Raw genomic sequence first — 20,096 nt, forward strand, 5'->3', positions numbered from 1 at the left:
GCTTTCGGTACCCGTTTACCGGGAAGCGATGTGTTTTACCGGAATCGTTCCTGGCAGAGTGAGCTGTTACATCCTTTCCATCCTTTGCCATTGCTTCCGCCAAATTCTTACACCGGTTGGCCTTTTTACACCGTGCACATGGACATCAAGATTGAGTTTCGGTCGCTGGTACGGGGGAAGGATTATCAGCTACTTTATTGTCGTTTGTCGCAGGGGTGGATTGAAATGTCAACCAGCTTGAAGGTGTGAATTGCTGGGAAGGTGAAGATGGATGCTTGATTTCCGATACCGAGGAGTCATGATGAAGGCGAACATTTATATCAAAACCATTAAAACATGTCCAATGAACTGTTGTTCAACAAATGCATCCTTAATAGGACAACCAACTGGACAGTGACTCACAAAACATTGCCATAAATTCCCTTGTAAATGTGTCCACAGAACCGGATATTGCTTTTTAATTATGTTGTACATTTCAATTCATCCCTCGTAAACGTCTCCATCACGGAAGCACGAAAACAACGCAAAACACATGTGAAAACAGCAACCAAACATGCGCAAAACGGTTACAAACAGTTTGGAGAATTTATTTTTACCCCTGGTCGACAGTTTGGCGTCACAATAGCTTTTCTCCCTGTAGCTCACTAACCATGCCGTTTTTTTTACCTTTCTCTCCCTCTCTCTGTCTCTCTCTTTTATGGGTACACCAACACAGATAGCACCGATGCGGTTTTTCTATCGCATTCTCATACACCCGACCGCAAAGTTGGCACCGACCGCGAGCGCATACCACCATCGCGTCGAGGGACAGGACAAAAATAGCACCAACAGCCGTACCGGGGGTAGCCCCAGCGAACCCGGCCACCCTGACAAGAGTTCCACAGGCAGCGGCAGCAGCACCAGCAGTAGCAGCAGCAGCAGCACTGCCGCTTCCTCCGCCACGCCGGTAAAAACCAACCCATCAGCCAGCAGCGACGGTCAGCTACGGCCAAACAGTAGCAGCGCGATCAAAACGAAAGAGCAGCCGGCTGGTCGCGCCCCGCGGGAAGCGACCGCTAATAATAGTGCCACAGCGAAGGCCGCCGTTAACGGCCATCATCATCGTACCAAATCGTCAACGACGGCGAGCGATGCGAATCGTACCGGTGGCAGTAGCAACGGCACCAAACCCTCCTCTCCGGGCAGCCAGGCAGCCGCGAGCGGTTTGAAGATGGTGCTGATACCTAAGGCCAAACTCGAGCCAACCGCTGGACCGGCGGAGACGCAGCGCAGCCCACCGCCACTGAAGGCAATACAGCAGTCTGGGCCGGCGGTAAACGGTGCCGCTTCGAAGCCACCATCAAAAGAGGGGGCCTCGGCCAATGGCAAAGAGAAGACGAGTTCCGAGGCGGAAAAATCGCCCACCGGCTCCAACTCAGCCCTGAAGTGCTACGTGAACCTGAAAACGCAAACCATCGTTGGTCCGGGATCATCTGCCGAAGGTACAGAAGTGGGCCAAACCACGAAAACTAATGCTCCAGCTGAGATTCCCCGACTAAAGATTGATCTAAAAGGGAAGTTGAGCATTCCACGGGAAAAGACCCCAGGTTTGAGTCCGCCGAGCAGCAGCAGCTCGTCGGCCGCCACATCACCCTCATCCGCCACCAGCTCCGCCGGCAAAAGCCCCGTCTGGCCGATGGGAAAAGAAGAGTACGCGAAAACAATCGGACTAAAGCCGGTGTATGCCGGTAGCGTGCAGAAAGTGCCGCACGAGTCGTCCCCACGCGATGACAGCTCGCACTCGCACCGGAAGCGCAAGAAGGGCAAACACTCCAAGGAGGCGGGCAGCAGTGGCAAGCGTCGCAAGCTGCACGCAGAAATCTCCTCCCAGCACGACGCCAGCCTGAAGATGAAGGTGAAGCTGACGGAGAAACCGCCCAAGCACGAGCGGCTAAAGTCTTCGGGCAATGAGGAGGAAGCGTCACCGCAGCCCAAGTCACCGCCCGCGACCGTGCCGGAGCCGGTTCCGAGTCCACCAAAGCCGGCGAAGGTGATTGACATCACAAAGGACGACGATGAGGTAAAGTTTGTGAAGGAGCAGAAGGTGGCCGTGGAGCAAAAGGTTACAGTGGAGCTGAAGAGTGCTCCCAAGAGTCCGACGGTGAACGTTCCTCCTGTTGTGGGCGCATCCGCGCCATCAAACGCCGCCAAGGATAAGCTGAACGAGATGCGCAACGTGCGCCACAAACCGATGGTGTGCATCCCGAACCTGGACCGTAGCCTTTCGGCCGATCTGCCAAGTGTCGGGTCCACGATGAGCTCGCTGCTGGAGAGTGTTGGGGCGAAGGTGCCCACGATGAAGCCAGCTCCGGCCCTGATTCCAACCTCAGCTGCGTCCTCGCAAGGAGTTGCTGGCAAGTCGCAACCTCGCACACCGATGCTGTCCCGCCCAATGCCATCCTGCCCACCGCTGGCCTACCCGCTGGTGAGCTCCCCAGTTACATCCTCTACTACGGGATCAATCCGTACGATGGCAGCAGCTGGAGCTCCTGCTACACCACCAACACCGACCGCAATTAAGCGTTCCATCAGTACCGACAGCAATGGGACATCAGCAAAGATCCCACGCCTCGAGCAACCTTCCCTGATGGCCCCGGTGACCCTGGTCCCAGCGAAACATTCCGCCCCAATTCAGGCCCCAATGTTCAACTTCGCCAAAGGGGCAAACCGTGCCAAAGCGGCCCAGCAAGCGGCCGGTCTTGCACCTTCAACCCAACACACCGGATCCGACCACATCCCGTACCGCTCCCCAATCAGTGCGTCCTACACGAAGGAGATCCCGTCGACGAAGAAACCCATCCCGAACCTGCTCCTTCCACCAGCAACGGTTAGTGTTACGAAGATGTCAGACATTGTGTCCTCCTCGAGCTCGGCATCCTCTCCCGCCCACGATGGTGGCCGCCCGGCTGTCGAAATTCTTCGCATTCCACCGAATGCACCGGTCGCCGATAAGCCAACGCTGGCCCCGTTCGTAACGCCCAAAACGAGCAACAAAACGACGCGCCCTCCACCAGCCACCATTCCACTGATAAAGATCAAGAAGCCGTCGGGAACTAACGAGCAATCTACGGGAGGTAACTTCAGCCCACCCGGCATGACACCACTCACACCACCGGGAATGCGCCCGAAGCCCCCAGTGAGGACGTCTTCCGAGGGATCACTGTCAGCACCGGGCAGCAACATTCTCGATCTTTCCGGTGGCGCGGCGGCATCTTCCGGTCGACAACTCTCCGACGACGTGATCATTCTCGATCACAGTCCAGTGAAGGGTTCGCGCATGGTTGACCTGAACAGGGGTAAACCGAGTGTTAACTACTCCACACCTGTGAAACGTCTCCCCGAGATGATTAGCTTCCCATCGTCCACGAGCGCCCCGTCAACGATGCTGTCCCAGACTCTGCCGGGTGTACAGAAGACGCTCGCCCCACTACCGAAGCTTACCGAGATCAATCGCCATCGTAGCTTAACGGTACGGCAACCGAACGCCTCCATACGCAGCATTCCCAATCCATCGGCGCTAGCGTTCCGCGGTACGCAGGCCGGCACGGCCACCAGCGTATCAAGCTCTACCCACACTTCCTCCTCCAACTCTTCTTCATCTTCTGCTTCGCGGCCGCTAATGTCGGGATTTGTCGCTCCCGGTGGGCAACAAGTCAACCGTACGAACGGTACCGCCAACAACAGCAACACCGCGACATCGATGACATCTTCATCGACAACTGTCAAAAGCAACACGTCGCTTAGCAACGGATCACAAGCGGCAAGAGCGTTGATGGGCATCGGCTCCAGCAATTCCACGCACGCCAAGACCACCAGCAGTAATGGAAACGGCGAGCCTCCGAAACCGTCACCAATCAATGGATCGTCAAATACCAGCAACAACAACAACAACAACAACAAGGTGGCCAACGCGAACACCGGGCTTACTGCGAAGAAGACGATCGAAAAGGTAGCGGCCGTACTGAAGGCGGCTGCTGCTGTAACCGTCGACACACCGGCACCCAGCACCAGCCCGAAGGATGACGGCCGAAGCAAATCGCCAAGAAAGGAAGACTTCAGCGCCGCATCGTCGAGTGTTGCCTCAGCGTCGACGGCGACTACCACCACCACCGCTGTCGATTCGCTGTCAATGGCAGGGGCGGTAGCGGCTGTAAGTCGTGTCAGTAACAAAACAGCCCACGCCGATAGTATCGTCACGAGTGGCACCGTCACCGCGCCGTCGTCCATTGCAAGCGTGACCGGGGCGGCGGGTGGCAGCTCCAGAAACAGCCCGGCCAGCATAGTGAACGTGGGATAGGAAGGTGCGTAATGAGATGTAGAAAAAGGCGCTACATTGGTGAGTGGGTAAAAGCGGGGTTATGGTTTAGTTTTTGGGGTCAGATTTTCCTGAAGTGAGTGACGAAGTCTTGGGATCAGAGTTCAATGAGTTCTTGCTTGAAGGACATTAAATTAATAGTAATGTTCGTCACATTCTGCAATATCTTATAGCCATACAGCCATATACTTTTTAGAACCCTTTCTCTTACCATTATAATAGCCAGCAGTAACTAGATTTTCTTACGTACAGTACCCATCATGTCACAATTTGCTTAATACCTATACACTTAAAGTCTACACTTTCTTTTACACGTCGCTCGTAGAGCATTAGTGTCCAGTATAGCCTATAAATTTGTGTAGCGAAGTAGAATACAATACTTATTTCACAAACGTGTATGCCAGAGACGGGAGTCCTTCTTTTGGGAGAGCTGCATATAACACCTCCATTATCCCCAAGCGACACTGTGCGAGTAGCATCAGTGGCGCTTTTTACTACAAACACTAAGAGAAGGATCACTTGCTCCACCAACAACAAGAAAAACAAGTAGAGCAGGGAAATTCATTTAAAAATGATACCAACGGTACCGTACTGTACGGTGGTGTAGCATAAATTGTTGCCAAAGTGAAACCTCCGATAGAACAAAGGAACAACGGCAAACAATGTGTGGAGCGGGTCTGCTAACAACAAGAGCAGCTATCGGAATAGGAGGGAAAAACGTGCTCGCAGGAACGGGAGTAGGTGTTTAATTTGCACCCCCCACCAAGAGTCGGGGGTCGGGTGCAAAGAAGACGATGCTGGCTCTGCCTGCCTTTGCATACGTGTAAATATACAACAGCGAAGCGAACACAGGGAAGCATAATAAACAAACCGCTCCGAGACGCAGCTTAAGGGCGTGTGCATCGTAAAACGAGAGGCCGCGAGAGTGTTTGTGTGTGTGTACTGCAGTACTACTGGTACTGTTGCAATTTATGTTTATCTCGCGTTTGTCTACCTTTTATTTTGGAGCAATTTGTGTCCCCAGATGTAGAGAAAGTACCCCCATGAAAGGTACATACAATTTTACTGTGAATATTTAATCTACGTATTAAGTGATTGGTTCATTTCTTTTTTTTAAATGGAAAGTTTTTAAAACTAACCGTTTGGAGGGAACATAAACAGTACACATTCTGGTAGAATTAATTACAGACGCTTATGAAAAAAGAGCAAAAGAAAAGATATGAGATAAAATGAAACAGATTAAATGCAAATAGAATAGAGAGAGGCAAAAAATAGCGGAATATCTGATTAATGTACGAACAACAACAAAACAACTGAAAAGAAAAACAGAGAGAGACAGTATAGAAGCAAAGCAAAAAAAAAGCAAATAATATTCAGTGAGAGAAAAGAAAGAAAAGAAACATTAACAACGGCCAACTCGATGGGGAAACACATCATCAGACACTCTAGTTTGATGAACGTTCATGCCTCCGTTCGGCGACGGCGCGACGCCACGCTGCCGAGTATTGTGCCAAAGATGCGGCCTCCGTGGCGTGCAGTATTTGCGCACGCAGGGGGGGAAACGCGGGCAAAGATAGATTGATAATTGAAGCAAATGGAAAAATTATTAACCCTTCTCTTTCTCCCCCCTTTCGCCACGGACTGGGCTAGATGCCGCTCCGTTTTCACTTAACCCCGAGCGAGCACCCAGCATCATCATCATTCTGGTGATTGGTGATATCGAGCCTGGGTGAAAGGGTGGCTAGCTATGAAGGAAGAAGAATTTCATTTATTGTAAATGCATTCTTCAACCTTAACGAACCTGCATAGCTGGCAGTGCTGGGTTCGAATCGGGTCACATGGAACGAGGGAAAACATAACCATTGCGAGTCTCTCTCTCTCATGTGTGTGAGGAAGAAAATCACTTCTTCAACGCGAGTGACTTCCTTTCTTCATTTGATTATCGGGAGGGCTACACAGGGGTCCGGTTTTGTGCTGGTGGGCTAAATAAAACCATACTTGTAAATTGGGTGTAAGTGTAGGGGAACACTGGAAGTGATGTTCAGAGTTGGTGCAACATTTAGTGTAGATTTCTTTGTAAAATGTTATTATTTGTCGAAAAAATACGTTTGATGGGTTTAAATAGTATGATTGTTTAATTTATTCTGCACTAGATCATAAAACCAGGTAAAAGGGAACTCGTTACGTAACAATTCGTTGTGTTTAAGTTGTTTTTAAGTTTGTCTTCCTATTGATCGTAATGAGTTAGTTTATGTTTTTGCTTTTAAATTAATAAAAATGTAACAAGTTCATTTAAGTTATTAAATTTCTTATCCAATTCAACACACTGCAATATTAGTCAAAACAAAATGGAGGCTAGTGTGCTTGTATTTTAGTGCAATAATATGAATTGAAAACATAAGCTAGGAGGCGATACAGAGCAGGCGAGCAACTATGATAACACAGATATTATGATATTCACTCAGGGTAGGTAGAAACCGTCGGTGGCGACCACCGCCATCCAGTATGATGTAGTTGAATGTGAAGCTAAGTAGATGAATAGCAGCAACAGGCTAAAAGAATGGATGATATTCTAGAGAGAAAATCGAGGAAAAATGGGAAAAGTTTGATGTGTAAATTAGTGAGACAAAAAGGACAGAGAGTCACCTAGGAACGGTCCTTGAATGAAAGGCGTAAGAATGGTAGCAGCAGCAGAATTACCATTATCAAACCATTACAACAATGTAGCAAACAGTGTATGTGTGTGTATATGTGTGCAAAACAAATAGTCACAGAACACAGGCACCCCATAGTTAAGGCACCAAGGCACCAACAAATAAACCCTGCTGGTGCCGTGTAGTGTAAAATGTAATCTGACCACTAGCACACCTAGAGACATGGCGCACCTGTACTCACCAAACGTACCAATGTACCGGCGTATATATGAATAATAAACATCAAAAGGAAGATACGATAATCAATATTTAAACGTACATACCGAACAGTGTGGTTTTATTGGTGGACAGGCGCGGGAGCTGCCGTTTGAATGAGAATATCACAATTCTGGACTCACTGTAGGGGTGGATGGATGTGCTACATGTAGTGGATTTTTCCGAACAGAGCTGTAGCTGGTAGGTAATGCACATGACGTTGACGAGACGGGACCGCAACTTTATAGACTGTGCCCATCATCAAATGGTGAATGATAGAATCCTCCCCTGGGGGGGTGCGAAAGGCAATGGGCAAACCGTACAGTAGTTTGTCCTTTTTGTGGTGCTTTGAAAGAAAATGTGGAAGGGAATTGGTTTGTTATTTCATGCAGGGAACGGCCTAGACATAAAACTCTCTGGAAAGGTAAGTAGAGTCTACTCTATATTGATAATGCCTAGAGGTATTTTCCTCTTTTCAGTTACGTCTAACTGAACATTGACCGTTAATCATTTGAACCAATGTGTAGCGAGGTTTTGTGTATAAGTTGAGTATAAATCATGCAAATTTCTAACTATATTCCAAGCACAGCTCCGGACTAACTGTTGAAAAAAGTGTTATAATTATCTTTGAATGGAAAAAGTTGCGTTAGTATTGGAATAAGTAAGTTAGTTACTAGTCACTATGAACAGTGAATAGTTAACAATCAAACATCAATTAGAAATAGATCATGTACAAATAAGAGTGTTATCGATATGTTTAATCTTATCTTTTTTTACTAAGTCATTGTTTTTGAAGACAAAAATGCTATAAATAATTTTGCAGAAATTTTTCACCAAACTTATTGTTATGTTCCTTTCTTTCTTGAGTAACACAGAGAGGTACACGCGTTTTTAGCATAAACACGAAACATAGGACTTATATTAACATAAAAACTCTTAGACGTTATTCTAACTGTTTCCCGCCGTTCGCTTTCTGTGCGCTTTCTTGCGTTGCCAGTTGCCAAGTGCCGGCGTGTTCGCCAGTCGACCCCGTTGACCGCGCAAACGATGACCCGGATGGATTGCACGCACACATCAACCGATGATCGCTCACGCGCCAACGGTGAGTTACCAGTAGTTATCCATCTGGTCCAGGTTAGCTCACAACACTTATCACTGTTAAATTAAAGAGTATGCAAAAGTTTAGATGTTGCCTAAGATGTTTTCCAGGTCTAAAAGTGAAAATACAACGCTTACCCTTACTTTAAGGGTCCAACGGAAGAATGAGTAAGCCTGTCTATTCAGTTTGTTTGGCTTAATGTGGCTTCTAGGATTGTTGTATGATTTATGGTCATGAACTTCAAGATATAGCAAACAATATATCTCAGGCCGGTATGGCAGCCAGTTTACCAGTCGGTCTCGTGGTACAGTCGTCAACTCGTACAACTTAACAACATGCTCGTCAGGGACCTTCTAGTCCAACTAAATCACAAATCCAACAGTATCCCATGTATTCTGTTTTTATTATAACTCATGAGTTACAGTCAATATTGGAGATAACTAAGAACTAAGATCATTTGTGAAACTTGAAGGTCCAAAGAATAACAATGATTTACAATAAACGGAGATGACCAGATATGCTAACTTACTCCCAAAAATCGTTGTTAGCCACACTTATTGTGTTTTTGACCCGATTTGATTCGTTCGCCTCTTAAAACAATCTAAAATTTGTTACATTCGTCTCGGAAACGTATTACGTTCTTACCTTATTTAGGGTCTAGTCGAGAACTGATGAAATGTATAGTTCGACTTATCTGAATACAACATCTATATTTAGCAGAGTTTTTAGAAGGGTTTGCTTTGCCAATTCGAATGATACGGAGAATCAATCATACAAGGCAATCTATTTTAAATATTACAAAATTCAAATTTCATTGCGATGAAACGAATGTAATTGATAGAATATATATATACGTCCGTTCACTTAATTCAGACGGAAATCATATCTAAAATACAAATCGTACACATTCATTACTAAATACTTTAGCTTAGATATATATTCAGAAAGATATTACGAAAAGCGTTCTGTGATATACTTTTCGCAAAGCCCCATTTCTATCACTAGACTTTAGAAGCAAATGGTACAGATTTTCACTCTACTCAAAAACATTCAAACTATAATGTTATGTATGATGAAGCCAACGTTTTTAGCAGGCATATTCAAATATTTGACTGGTATTGTAGGTTCGATTCGAAAGGATAAAAACTGTAAAAATTGTAAAATTTTGTAAAAATCCCGTAAATTAAAAAGATCGCAATCTCTTTCTTTAACAATCAGGATGGCATGTTTACATAAAACAAACAGATACGTTCAGTATGGAAATCTTTCATTATCGGCAATCCTTCGTCAATAAGCACCACAATTTTTCGGGATTTGATTTGATGGTGATATTATTTAAATGATGCTGATGTGATAAATTTGATATCTGGTGTCCCAAAGGCAGCGTATGTACTTAGTACTTTTTAGCCTTGTACTTAATATACTTACTTTTACTTACTTACTTAGGTACTTAATATATCTTACATATATTAAGAGTAACAGAGCACACAGCTAGAAAGAAAACCTTTGAAGTATCCCAGATCATTCTGCTACCTTTTTCTCTCTATCTTTCTGTAACAGCTACTGTTTCACCAACAAATTCTAATCACTGTGTAAAGAGCAAACGGATTATTACGATTATTATATCATTAAATTGTAATTGTTACAACCGTCCTCATCAAAGACAATTCTTGTCTTGACGCTGTACAATTCCCTTTTTATGGAATATGCGTACACCGTTCATGCCGCCACCACAAAGGAAAGGCACGAAATAGCCAAGCAATCATCGGACGCCACAAGTGCGCCATTTTCCATTCACATCGCCTTTCCACGAAACGTAAAGGGGGTCCTCCAGCAAAACAGCACCCCCCCCCCTGCTAGGTGCCCTTCTTTTCCTACACGTTCTTCCATTCTCTCCCTTTCTCTTTCTCTCTTCTTCTGTTTTTTCCTTCTTTTTTTGCTTACCTTTCCCCGTACATGCATGCGGTATAATAATAGCGAACATGAACATGCACCTCATTATTTTGGTATGCACACAAGTGGGACGCGTTAGGCGTCCAGCCCGTCGTAAATGCATCGCCGCGCGTTTACCACCTTTGTGGCCAGCCTACGAGTTTGCGCTGGCGGTGCCGCCGTTTTTATCGCGCAAGGCTGATAATTACTTCGTGACTACTCGTCATGCGGAAAAACGATTACTTTTCGATCGGATGTTTCGCCTTTGCCGAGCCGGACCGACCGGGGTGCAGGGGGAGCACGGGCAGGCCGATAGATGTGTGGATGGATGAATTTTACTTTAAATGAAACACAAAGCTCATTGCCAACGGGAGGTGTATGCGGTACATACACGTGTGATGAAATAAATCATAGATCGCAATGGCTGCGGGAGAGGTGAAAAACAACGCGGAAAATCATGCACTAGACGATCGCCGCTTCGTTTAATTTCATGGTTCATTAGCACTCGTTAAGCATAGTTTCCGTGGTGGTATGCTGCTTTTGGCTAAGGTGGTGTAATTTGATTTACCGCTTTTCCGCTTTCTGAACCATAATTTGCTGTAATGAATAAATCACACCCCGTACATCTCGTCCCTGTCCCGAGCGTCATTAGGTTTTATTTGAGAGCATTCTACGCTTTTTTGTTTCTTACCGTGAGGTTGCTTTTACTTGGTAATGCCTTCAATTGGAATGGATTTATCTGTGTGGGGAGAGCATTCTGAAAAGATAAGAAACACCATCATACACTTTTAACATATATTGCATCCGTCAACCTCCTAATTTTGCATGATAGATGTTTTGATCATTCATTCATTCATAGATAGACATAGACATTCATTCGATCATAGATGTTTAGAAATAGTTTAAAACAAAATTAACAACCTATCTGCTATGGATTATTTAGGTGATCGTTTTGTAGAACTATTCTCGCTTTCTGGCCAATTTGCTGATTGAACAGCTAACAGAACAGACTTAATAAATTAAGCCACGAAAGCCTTTACAGTCCGGCATGTCAGCGTAGAACGTTCGCCAAATAGAAAAAAGATATAATATTTCAGTTATTATGATGATAATAATTGACCCTTTTATTCTCTGATTATTTACCTTTTCCTATTCTTCAAAGTCCAATAACTATAATTTCCATATTTCCGCATCGATAAGATACTGTTTGTTAATACAGTAGTCTAATAATGCTCTTCATAAAACAATTAGAAGCCAAAAAGAATATAAAATACGGCCTCCGGACAAAAAGTGGCTTGCTGAAGTTAAACAGAAATGGGACTATTTTCAAACGATTGTTGAAAGTTTTATTTTTAAAAGAAATTATTGTTCCAATCTTCTTCTTTTTGGATAAACAACCGTTGTCGGTCAAGGCCTGCCTGTACCCACTTGTGGTTTTACTCGAATTTTAGTATAAATGTTTATATAAATGTTATATGTATTGCCCTACTCGTTAGGAAGATTAGGTTATGCTATTGTAGGTATTTTTTCTTCAATTTTCAATTTTCAAAGCCTTCAATTTCTCATGATTGCTGCATAATCTACGTCATTTATTGCCTTTGAGCTCACCTTGTCTTAGCAGCATAACATACTAATAAAGCAAAACGAACTAAAAGCACATTATAAATCGTTTGCTTTTTATGTAAAAGAAAATGATATTTTTTTTACACCGAATGATCAGTCATTTCTTCTGTATGATTAAAATAAATAATCAAGGCACTTTATTGTTCTTTAAACTAACAATGTGTACAAAAAATTGTTGGAGCTAAGAGAATCGAATGAAATAGCTCAATACAAGCCAGATTAAAGTGTGAAACTTTGTTACAATTCGGTACAAAATCTTTGAAGATTAGCAGACGAAAAAACATGTTTTCAATTGACATATTTCAAGTTGATACGCTTGTGTGATTGAAATTTTTTATCACCAATTGACACCAGGAATTGACTAGATAACTCTATGATAGACGTGATTTCAGAGAGTTCAATAAAATGATTAAAGTGATTAGCATAACCATTAAGCCTGTTCTTCAGCGGCAATGTATTGAGTATGTATTGTTGATATTTACAAGCTTCTAACCGGCTTCACCTGATGAAGCCACCCAATTCGTTGTACTCTTCTTGTTTCTTGTCGAACGGTTCACATTCAAACATTTTGGTTGCCTCTCTGTGGAAGGTACCTCCAGTCTCCTCGTAGCAAGTCAAAGTCAACGTATCTGAGCTGAACCTGATCTGAAACTTCATCAAACAGTTCAGATATTCGATCGTAGAAAGTCATTATAACACGCCCAGTGCGTTTGAATCCTCCGCTCTAATGATTCTGAACCTAGAATCCTTTCCGCTTTCTTTGCAAGTCGTTGGAAGCATTCTGAACGCATACGCAGGCTGGTTGTATGTATCAACTCCCTGACAAATTAAAAAATCAGTTACTGACTACCAATAAGCGGCATGTCATTAGTTTGTTTTCATTCGTCTTATGATTTGTTACAAATTAGAGAGGGTCTTTAGAAACACATATGCTTTAGATCCGAAAGATACATAGCATGCTACACAGTTTAATTCTATGACTTACCTATGACTTTAAGATTTACGTAATAACCCTTTTTTATGTCTTAAAATTAAAAAAAAACAACACAATCACATTAAAGAAGCGAGAACTCCTAAAACTCCATACCTCTGGAAGAACATTTCAGATAGCTAATAAATTTGACATTAAAAAAACACTAAAAGCCTCTCACCAACTCACAACCTCTTGAGCGAATGGTGGTTACCTAAAATCCTTCCACGGTTTACGACCCAATCCTCCTGTCCATTGTCCTCCGCGCAGGATTATATGCCGCGCTTGAATTATGATGTTCCTCTGGATGAATATTAAACCCGAGCTCATCATAAACTCCATACCAGGCACAGACCCAACCGCCAAACGGAAAGCAAGCGAAAAGCGCGGTACACAAAACCGATCGAAAAGATCAAAGCAGCATCGATCCCTCCGCGTGTGCGCGCGTTCCGTTGTGGCGGGTTGTCGTGCGTTTTTGATTGATTTATGCCGCTCGGCTTCTTGCTCTGGGCAGCAGCAGCAGGGCGACGCAGGGAAAGCCGAAACGCGCAGCGTTACGATGGAGATGGCTTGCGTCAAATCGCGCGCGGCCAGCTAGCGAGCAAACGAGCGCCCGAGCGAGAAAGTATGACATAAAGGAGTGGAGAGAGAGTGAGGAGAGAGGAAAAATAAACGAAAAAAACAAACCCCAACGACGGCCTCAGCCCGAAATTGCGTGACCAATGGCCATAAAATGCATGAGAAAACGTGGGGCACGACGCTGCGCTGCGGTGGCCCACGACACGTCCGTCGGCAATCGAGAAATGTCGAAAGTCTTCATAATAGGTGGACACAATCACGGAGAGTGGAAAGAAAGAGGACGAGGATGGATGGGGAGGACGAAGGGGGGTTTGCTAGTCGAAAACCGCGGGGAAGATTTGATAACGCGCGTTGATCAGTGTAGTTGTGCAATGAAGCGAACAGTGTGGCGTAATTATTTGAATTAAATTTTGTATTCAAGTTTATACAGCTGCGCGTAGTGATTGATACATCATAAAACGTTCAAAACTTAAATATTCCTGAGCTTAAATAATTCACTATTTTATTTTGAATCAATGAAGCCGTTTGCGCTGGGCTCTAACACCATCACCACCTTGGCCCAGTGGTGACCATAAGTTTGTCCACCACTGTTCAACCGCTAGTGTACGGGTGGCGTAGCGTAGCGGATAAAAGCGCGATAAAGCAATGCTTGCGCATCCACGTCAAAAGGGCTAGGGCTCGGCTAGGGCGAGAGTGAGACGATACCATCCACAGCACACCGCACAAGAAGCTAAGCCAGCTAAAACAAACAACAGGCAGGGTGGCAATGCTCTCTCTCTCTCTAGAGAAAAACACCAAAAATCCCAACAGTCAACGAAGCAACCGAACGTTTCGTAACGAGCACCACCGCGGTGCCCTTACCGCCGTTTGGACACTCCGAGCCTACTACTACGCGGCTGCAGTTTCGGGTTTTGGTGTGTACGTGCGATAGGTGTGTGTGTGTGCTACTACCAAATCGTCAATCATCCATTTACTCCAAACGTACCCTCCACCTGGCCCGTTTTGTACCGAAAGCGCGTACACAGTGCTGTACAAGAAAAAGTATCTGGTATTGTTGTTAACATTGATAATTTTTTATTTTGATTCTATTTCAATTATTTGCATTTTTACGCCTCCTAATCGAGCATCCCGCAGCACAAGCTTGGTGCCAATTCTCCACCCAACGCATTATTTGCGTTAAGTTATTATTCCTTTAGCGCGCATAACCTCGCACCGGGACGCCTGTGTGACGACTCATTTACATATAGCCGCAAACACTCAAACTCTATCGCTCAAGTGTCTCTATCGCATCGCAATATAGAGGTGGTCCGGCCTAGCTGTGGGTGAGAGAACAACAAAAAAAGCGCGCGCACTCGAGAGAAGATAAGTAAATAACAAACCAACGGCAACGCGTAAACACAACAACACAGCAAGAACCGCCACGCCAAATAGACACCACACGCATGAGGTGTTTGTGCAACCATCCCACCCCGGGCACGTCCAGGCAGGCTATCGCGACTATGGCAACCGTTTGGAAGGTGCAAAATGGTGCAAAATTATTACCACAACCGTAGCAAAAATAAACAGATCCGGTTGTGAAAAAGGTTAAACAGTGACCAATAATGATTGTGTAATTATTGGATATAAATTAATTTGTTGCAATTGTATCGTTCTTATTCAGGAGGCATACCATATTTAAGCATACCATTAAGGGCATACAAAAATGATAGCGGCAGGTTGAATATAAAAATTATTCAAAAATTAAATATTGTTATGACCATATTTTAAATAAATATAAATATTACATCAGAAAAATTAATAAAAATGACAACGGAAGAAATTGTAACATTAATATTGATTTTAGAAAAATGCTTCTTTTTTGTCGTATTTACAATAGTTGTCTGGTAAATTCAAACAAATGTATTTTTTTCCTTTGATTTATTTCATTTTCTTCTCCCGTCTCATTAAAAACCGCTATTGTGTCAAATTGCAAGCGCTTTTCCAAGTGCTTTAAATCAAAAGCCCCGGCCCACCGCACTGAAATTGAATAACAAATGATAAGCAGCGCTGATCAAACAATTCTTCAAACAACAACGGGCCAGAAAACAAAGCCCCGCTGGCCGCGACAAACACTCGCGCCCCCTTATCAATGCGACGCGGATTTGCGCTTGCTTTACGGCAAGAAACATCAACCGGACACCGAAAAAGAACAACAACAAAGTGTTCACTTACTGGCGGGTTGCAATTCGAGCCTCCTGCACCGCATGCATGTGCACCTCGGAGACTCGGTGTGTGTGTCTACAAGGCCGGTAGGTTGTGTTGTAAGTCGTAAAGGCTACCTTTTAAACCGATTTAAGCCGCTGATCCAGCAATCGAGAGCCCCACACGACGAGAGCATGATCCCCTCCCCAGCCCGTGCGGTATCAAGTGTCCTCCCTTCCAGTGCTTCCATCTCCAACCCCTGCTGCAACCCCTCTCTCTCCATACTTTTAAATGTCGAGTGACAACACGAACTCCCCCCGAAGCCGAAACGAGACCGCAAATTCGTACGGTAAGGTTTTATTTTCCACGAGCAAACGCGCGCACTCGCGAGACCTTTGCCTTCCTTTTTCCCAGCGGCCCTCACCTGCACCCGTCAACGCCCAAGCACCTTTGCTAATGAATATTTAATACGACAATTGTGTCGCGTTACAAAATCGTACGCAAGCTGTCGAACCCGCGGTTATGATGGACCCGGGTCCGGAAGGTTCTCCAACACCTTTGCGTATCTTTTTTTTTGTTTCTCTCCCCCCCGGTTGCGCCAAATACGCAAACACTATTGGTGCGCATACGCGTACGGTGCGGCGGAACAACAAATGCCCTGTACGATAAGCGAGGCGAACACTGCGAAGAAATGCGATGAAAACATTACGCTGCGGGAAGAGACGAATTAAAAGTACAAGAAAACGGTCAGGATTCCCTGTTCACCGCCTCCTCCCTTCCTTCCGCCTCCTCACTCCGCTCACAAACAGACGGACCGAAATGCGAGATCCGCTTGGGGGAGTATCGTTCCCCCCCCCCTCCCCACACTTCGAACAGGTATGTGTGGGGTTGCCTTCTCTGCACAACAGGGGTTGCCTTTTTGCGTGCGCGCTTCCCAATTCCTACTGCGTTGTGCGTGTGTGCTGTTTGTGCTTCTTTTTTCTTCCTTCACGCGAGAGGTTACACTTTTGCAACGAGGGGTTTCTGCGAAGACACCACCGGCCCCCTTATTTGCAATGGACATCTGGCGTTGTTGGCACGAGACACACTAGGTGTGTGTGTATGTCTGCGGAGAAAGGTCCATTTTGAAACGAAGAAAGACGAGTAGCTTCATTAACTTTTAGGGAGTTCGTTGCTGCGCCATCTTCATTTGGGGTTGAAATTAGTGGAATTCGTGTACTTTTAAAAGTGCGAGTTTTGCGCATTAAAGGAGTAGGTAAATTGCATTGCTTTTAGATTTTACAACTGTCATTGGTCTAGGTCTTGGGAGTCCCATTTCTTTGGGGGATGGAAGACGCCGCTTACAATCTTTGTTTTTTGGGTGTAACGGTCTACGTGGTAATGCTAACCTAAACAGGATTACGAAACGGTTTAGGTCACTACACAGTCGGATAAGAAGTCCTCGTTTCGGGGAGGACGATTTAGTTGGGATTCGATTCCATATGGCTTTGTAACAGCCGACTCAGCAATCAATTGGAACAATGGGCGCCTCAGCGAACTCTTTTTTACTTAACCTTTGACTCTGGTTAGGGCAATCACTCTTCTATATGACTTTGAAGAGATGATAATTAATCTATACTCGGAGGAATTTATTACTTTTTACTACTCCAAATTACTGTTCCGGCTAATCAACCAGAAGACGTTTGGATTTAGCACGTGGGTCAAACGTCTAACGGTAGACAGCGCGCGATAGGAACAATGAACGACGAAGACATAAAATACGATGGCAGGTACCGATTTGTAAAACGCGGAGGAATACAGTTGCCAAAAATAAAACCAACAACTTGTTTTACTATTTTACCTAAACAATAACTTTGAGTGGCAGTGGTGTATTCACACGGGTGGAGCCTCTAAGTGGTCACATAAATGTAGGCCTTTCTCTGCAGTATAGAACGAGAAGATGTATGAGAAGTTCTAAACCAGATAATTACCAGATAAAGAAGCAAATTTGCTTGTGAGCAGGGTATGGGATAGTTTAACCGGGGGTCCCACGTGGCCGCTTAGTTTGCGTAGTGCTTAATTCGCCCCTGCATATGTATCAATTGTTCTGTTCTAACAATATGTGAAAGAACCGTATGAGTGAGTTCATTCATATCACCACAAATTGATGCATTTAATCTTTCAAAATTTGAACTGTTCAAATCTGTATTCAAATGTCCTGTAAGATAAAACGTCTGAGCAAGATGTATTTAACCTTGTGCCACCAGTACACGTTGCTCTAGAAATGTTAAACAAACTTTTTTCAAAAAATATATCTTCTGTCAATTGCGATTATATCGAATGTAATGTATTCGATACTCGAATAAGATATTCGAACGTTTAACCTGGACATGCTTTAGACAGACTTGCTATAAGCTTTAGTTGAGGACAGACCGGTCGAGATTTGAACCCCGTATGGTGTCTACCATTACATTTTCAAATCAACTGAAAAAAATCGACAATTCTTAGTCAAATATAGCTTCACTTGGTCCTTTTCAAAATATAATTTTGCTTTTAATTGCCAATCAACCTGCTTGGTGCTACTAACGGAAGCATACTAATAATCCAAACTGCGTAAGTCAGCCGGTACTCTTGCAAGGGATGGATGAAAGAAGCATGCGAATATATTCTTCAGATCCTTGACTGCGCCCTTCGAAAAACTTATCCGATATCCTTTTTTCCCTTTCAAAATACTTTTTTCTTCAAATTGGCCCAAAACTTCTCGGTCAGGTCATAGAGTATATTGCTTTGGCAATCCTTGCCGTTCAACGAGAAGTACGCCTCATCATCACCATATCCCTTCTGGCTTTGAAATTCTCTTTGTACAGAATCTTTGGTCGTTATTTCACGGGGTTTTGCTTGGTTCTTTGAAAACACGTTGTACACTTCCAAATGTAGATATTTATTATGTCCGTTCATTTCTTGACGGTTTGGCCAGTCACATCATCCTTCCAACTTAATACACAAAAATCAGTTTCTACATTTCTTTCGTTTTCCGTATGAGCTTCTAAAGAATCATCTGGTTGCTGGCAAAAGTGGATCGTCAAGAACCAGGCTTCCGTTCGATGGAAGCACTCCTTTACCCAGAACTCTAAAAACATTGCGGCAACGGCCGTATCCGGTTGACTCTATTAACTTCACACCCAGAAAGTAAAAATAAACTATAAATCAAAGATGCTTCTATTAACTATAATTTATCTTTGTTGATAGCTTCTATAAACAAACGGATCACAATACATAGGCAATCAGCGCATATTGATTACTGATTGATGGGATTACGACCGTTGCAGGGTAAACTAGACACGGAAAATATTATGCTTCTACTGCTGCTGTACAAGCAAAAATACAATATGATTTGGATGATAACTTTAATGAAAGATTAGAGCAAATAGAATACGAAAAATGAGAACTTTAACACTGGACGAGCTCATGCGTTCGATGAAAATCATTCAAATGCAAACTTATCAATAAATTTCAAACAATAATTGTACTACCGAACTGAGTAAATGTGAATGAACTTGGTCGTTTGTAAATTCAAACCAATAATTAGATATTTTAAAAATGCATCATTTAACTGTTTTTAGTCTCAAAAATGCTATTATCATTGGTAAAACTTTGTAATACATGTTTATATTCTTTGTTAACAACTATTTCTGCAAGTTAAGCTACACCTTATTCGTCAAAAAAAGCCCTCTGTGAAGTTCGTCTAGCGCAAAAGAGATCTTGGAAGAACTTAGCACCAAATCTTAAAGATAGAATTCAAAAAGTGTTTGAGGAGTTCATCGAAATTGTAATGGTCAACATCTACGTAGAGAATTTGAAATATTCTTGTGGTTAAGAGAACGTCTTTTGACCGCTTTCAAATCAATTGCCAGAAGAAATTACTGAAAAGTATTAATAAAATAGTGAAAAGAAACCTTGAAATGGAGTTATAATCTTTGAAAAGTCATTAAAGTATTTAATGAACAATAACTTTACAAAACAATACAAACTAAAACAAATGAAAAACGGAATTGATGGTTATAGACTGTCGAATTTAACAAATGATTCACTCTTAATATTAACTATTGAAGTAAAAGCTTGTCAAATATTGATCGTCTCCTGCAAAAAAAGTTCCTGATACGATGATAATGAGGCTATGATGACACTTTTCGTGTAAATTAGCGCGCGAGTTTTTTTCCAAATCGTGCATGGTTTTAATGGTAAAATATACATCTGTAATACCGGCCTGAGTGCTTCAAAGCCCAGGGCAATCGTACGTTTTACGTAAGTCATCAAAACTATGAATTTCCTTGGAAGACAACGAACACTGGCAAAGCAAAATGGTTGTTTTTTATATACTTTCAAATGTTCTTACAAATACATTACTGAATTAAAACGACATCGAATTGTTTCCAATAAAAAGTCAGTTGATGTTGTCAGTTTTCAGGA

At 43.7% G+C, this 20,096-nt stretch overlaps 1 protein-coding gene across 2 annotated transcripts in view; it reads left to right on the forward strand.

Annotated features, from left to right (window-relative positions):
- The window catches only part of LOC120894037 (protein suppressor 2 of zeste), a 52,176-nt gene extending 44,841 nt beyond the window's left edge, over positions 1-7,335 (forward strand). For both annotated transcript variants that reach the window (XM_040296373.1, XM_040296372.1), the window contains exon 6: positions 716-7,335. In XM_040296373.1, the coding sequence (XP_040152307.1) occupies positions 716-4,336 (3,621 nt within the window). In that variant the 3' untranslated portion in view covers positions 4,337-7,335. The remainder of the gene's footprint in view (positions 1-715) is intronic.
- The last annotated feature ends 12,761 nt before the right edge of the window (positions 7,336-20,096 follow it).

Source organism: Anopheles arabiensis, chromosome 2 (genome assembly GCF_016920715.1).
Source record: "Anopheles arabiensis isolate DONGOLA chromosome 2, AaraD3, whole genome shotgun sequence".
Taxonomy (NCBI): Eukaryota; Metazoa; Arthropoda; class Insecta; order Diptera; family Culicidae; genus Anopheles; species Anopheles arabiensis.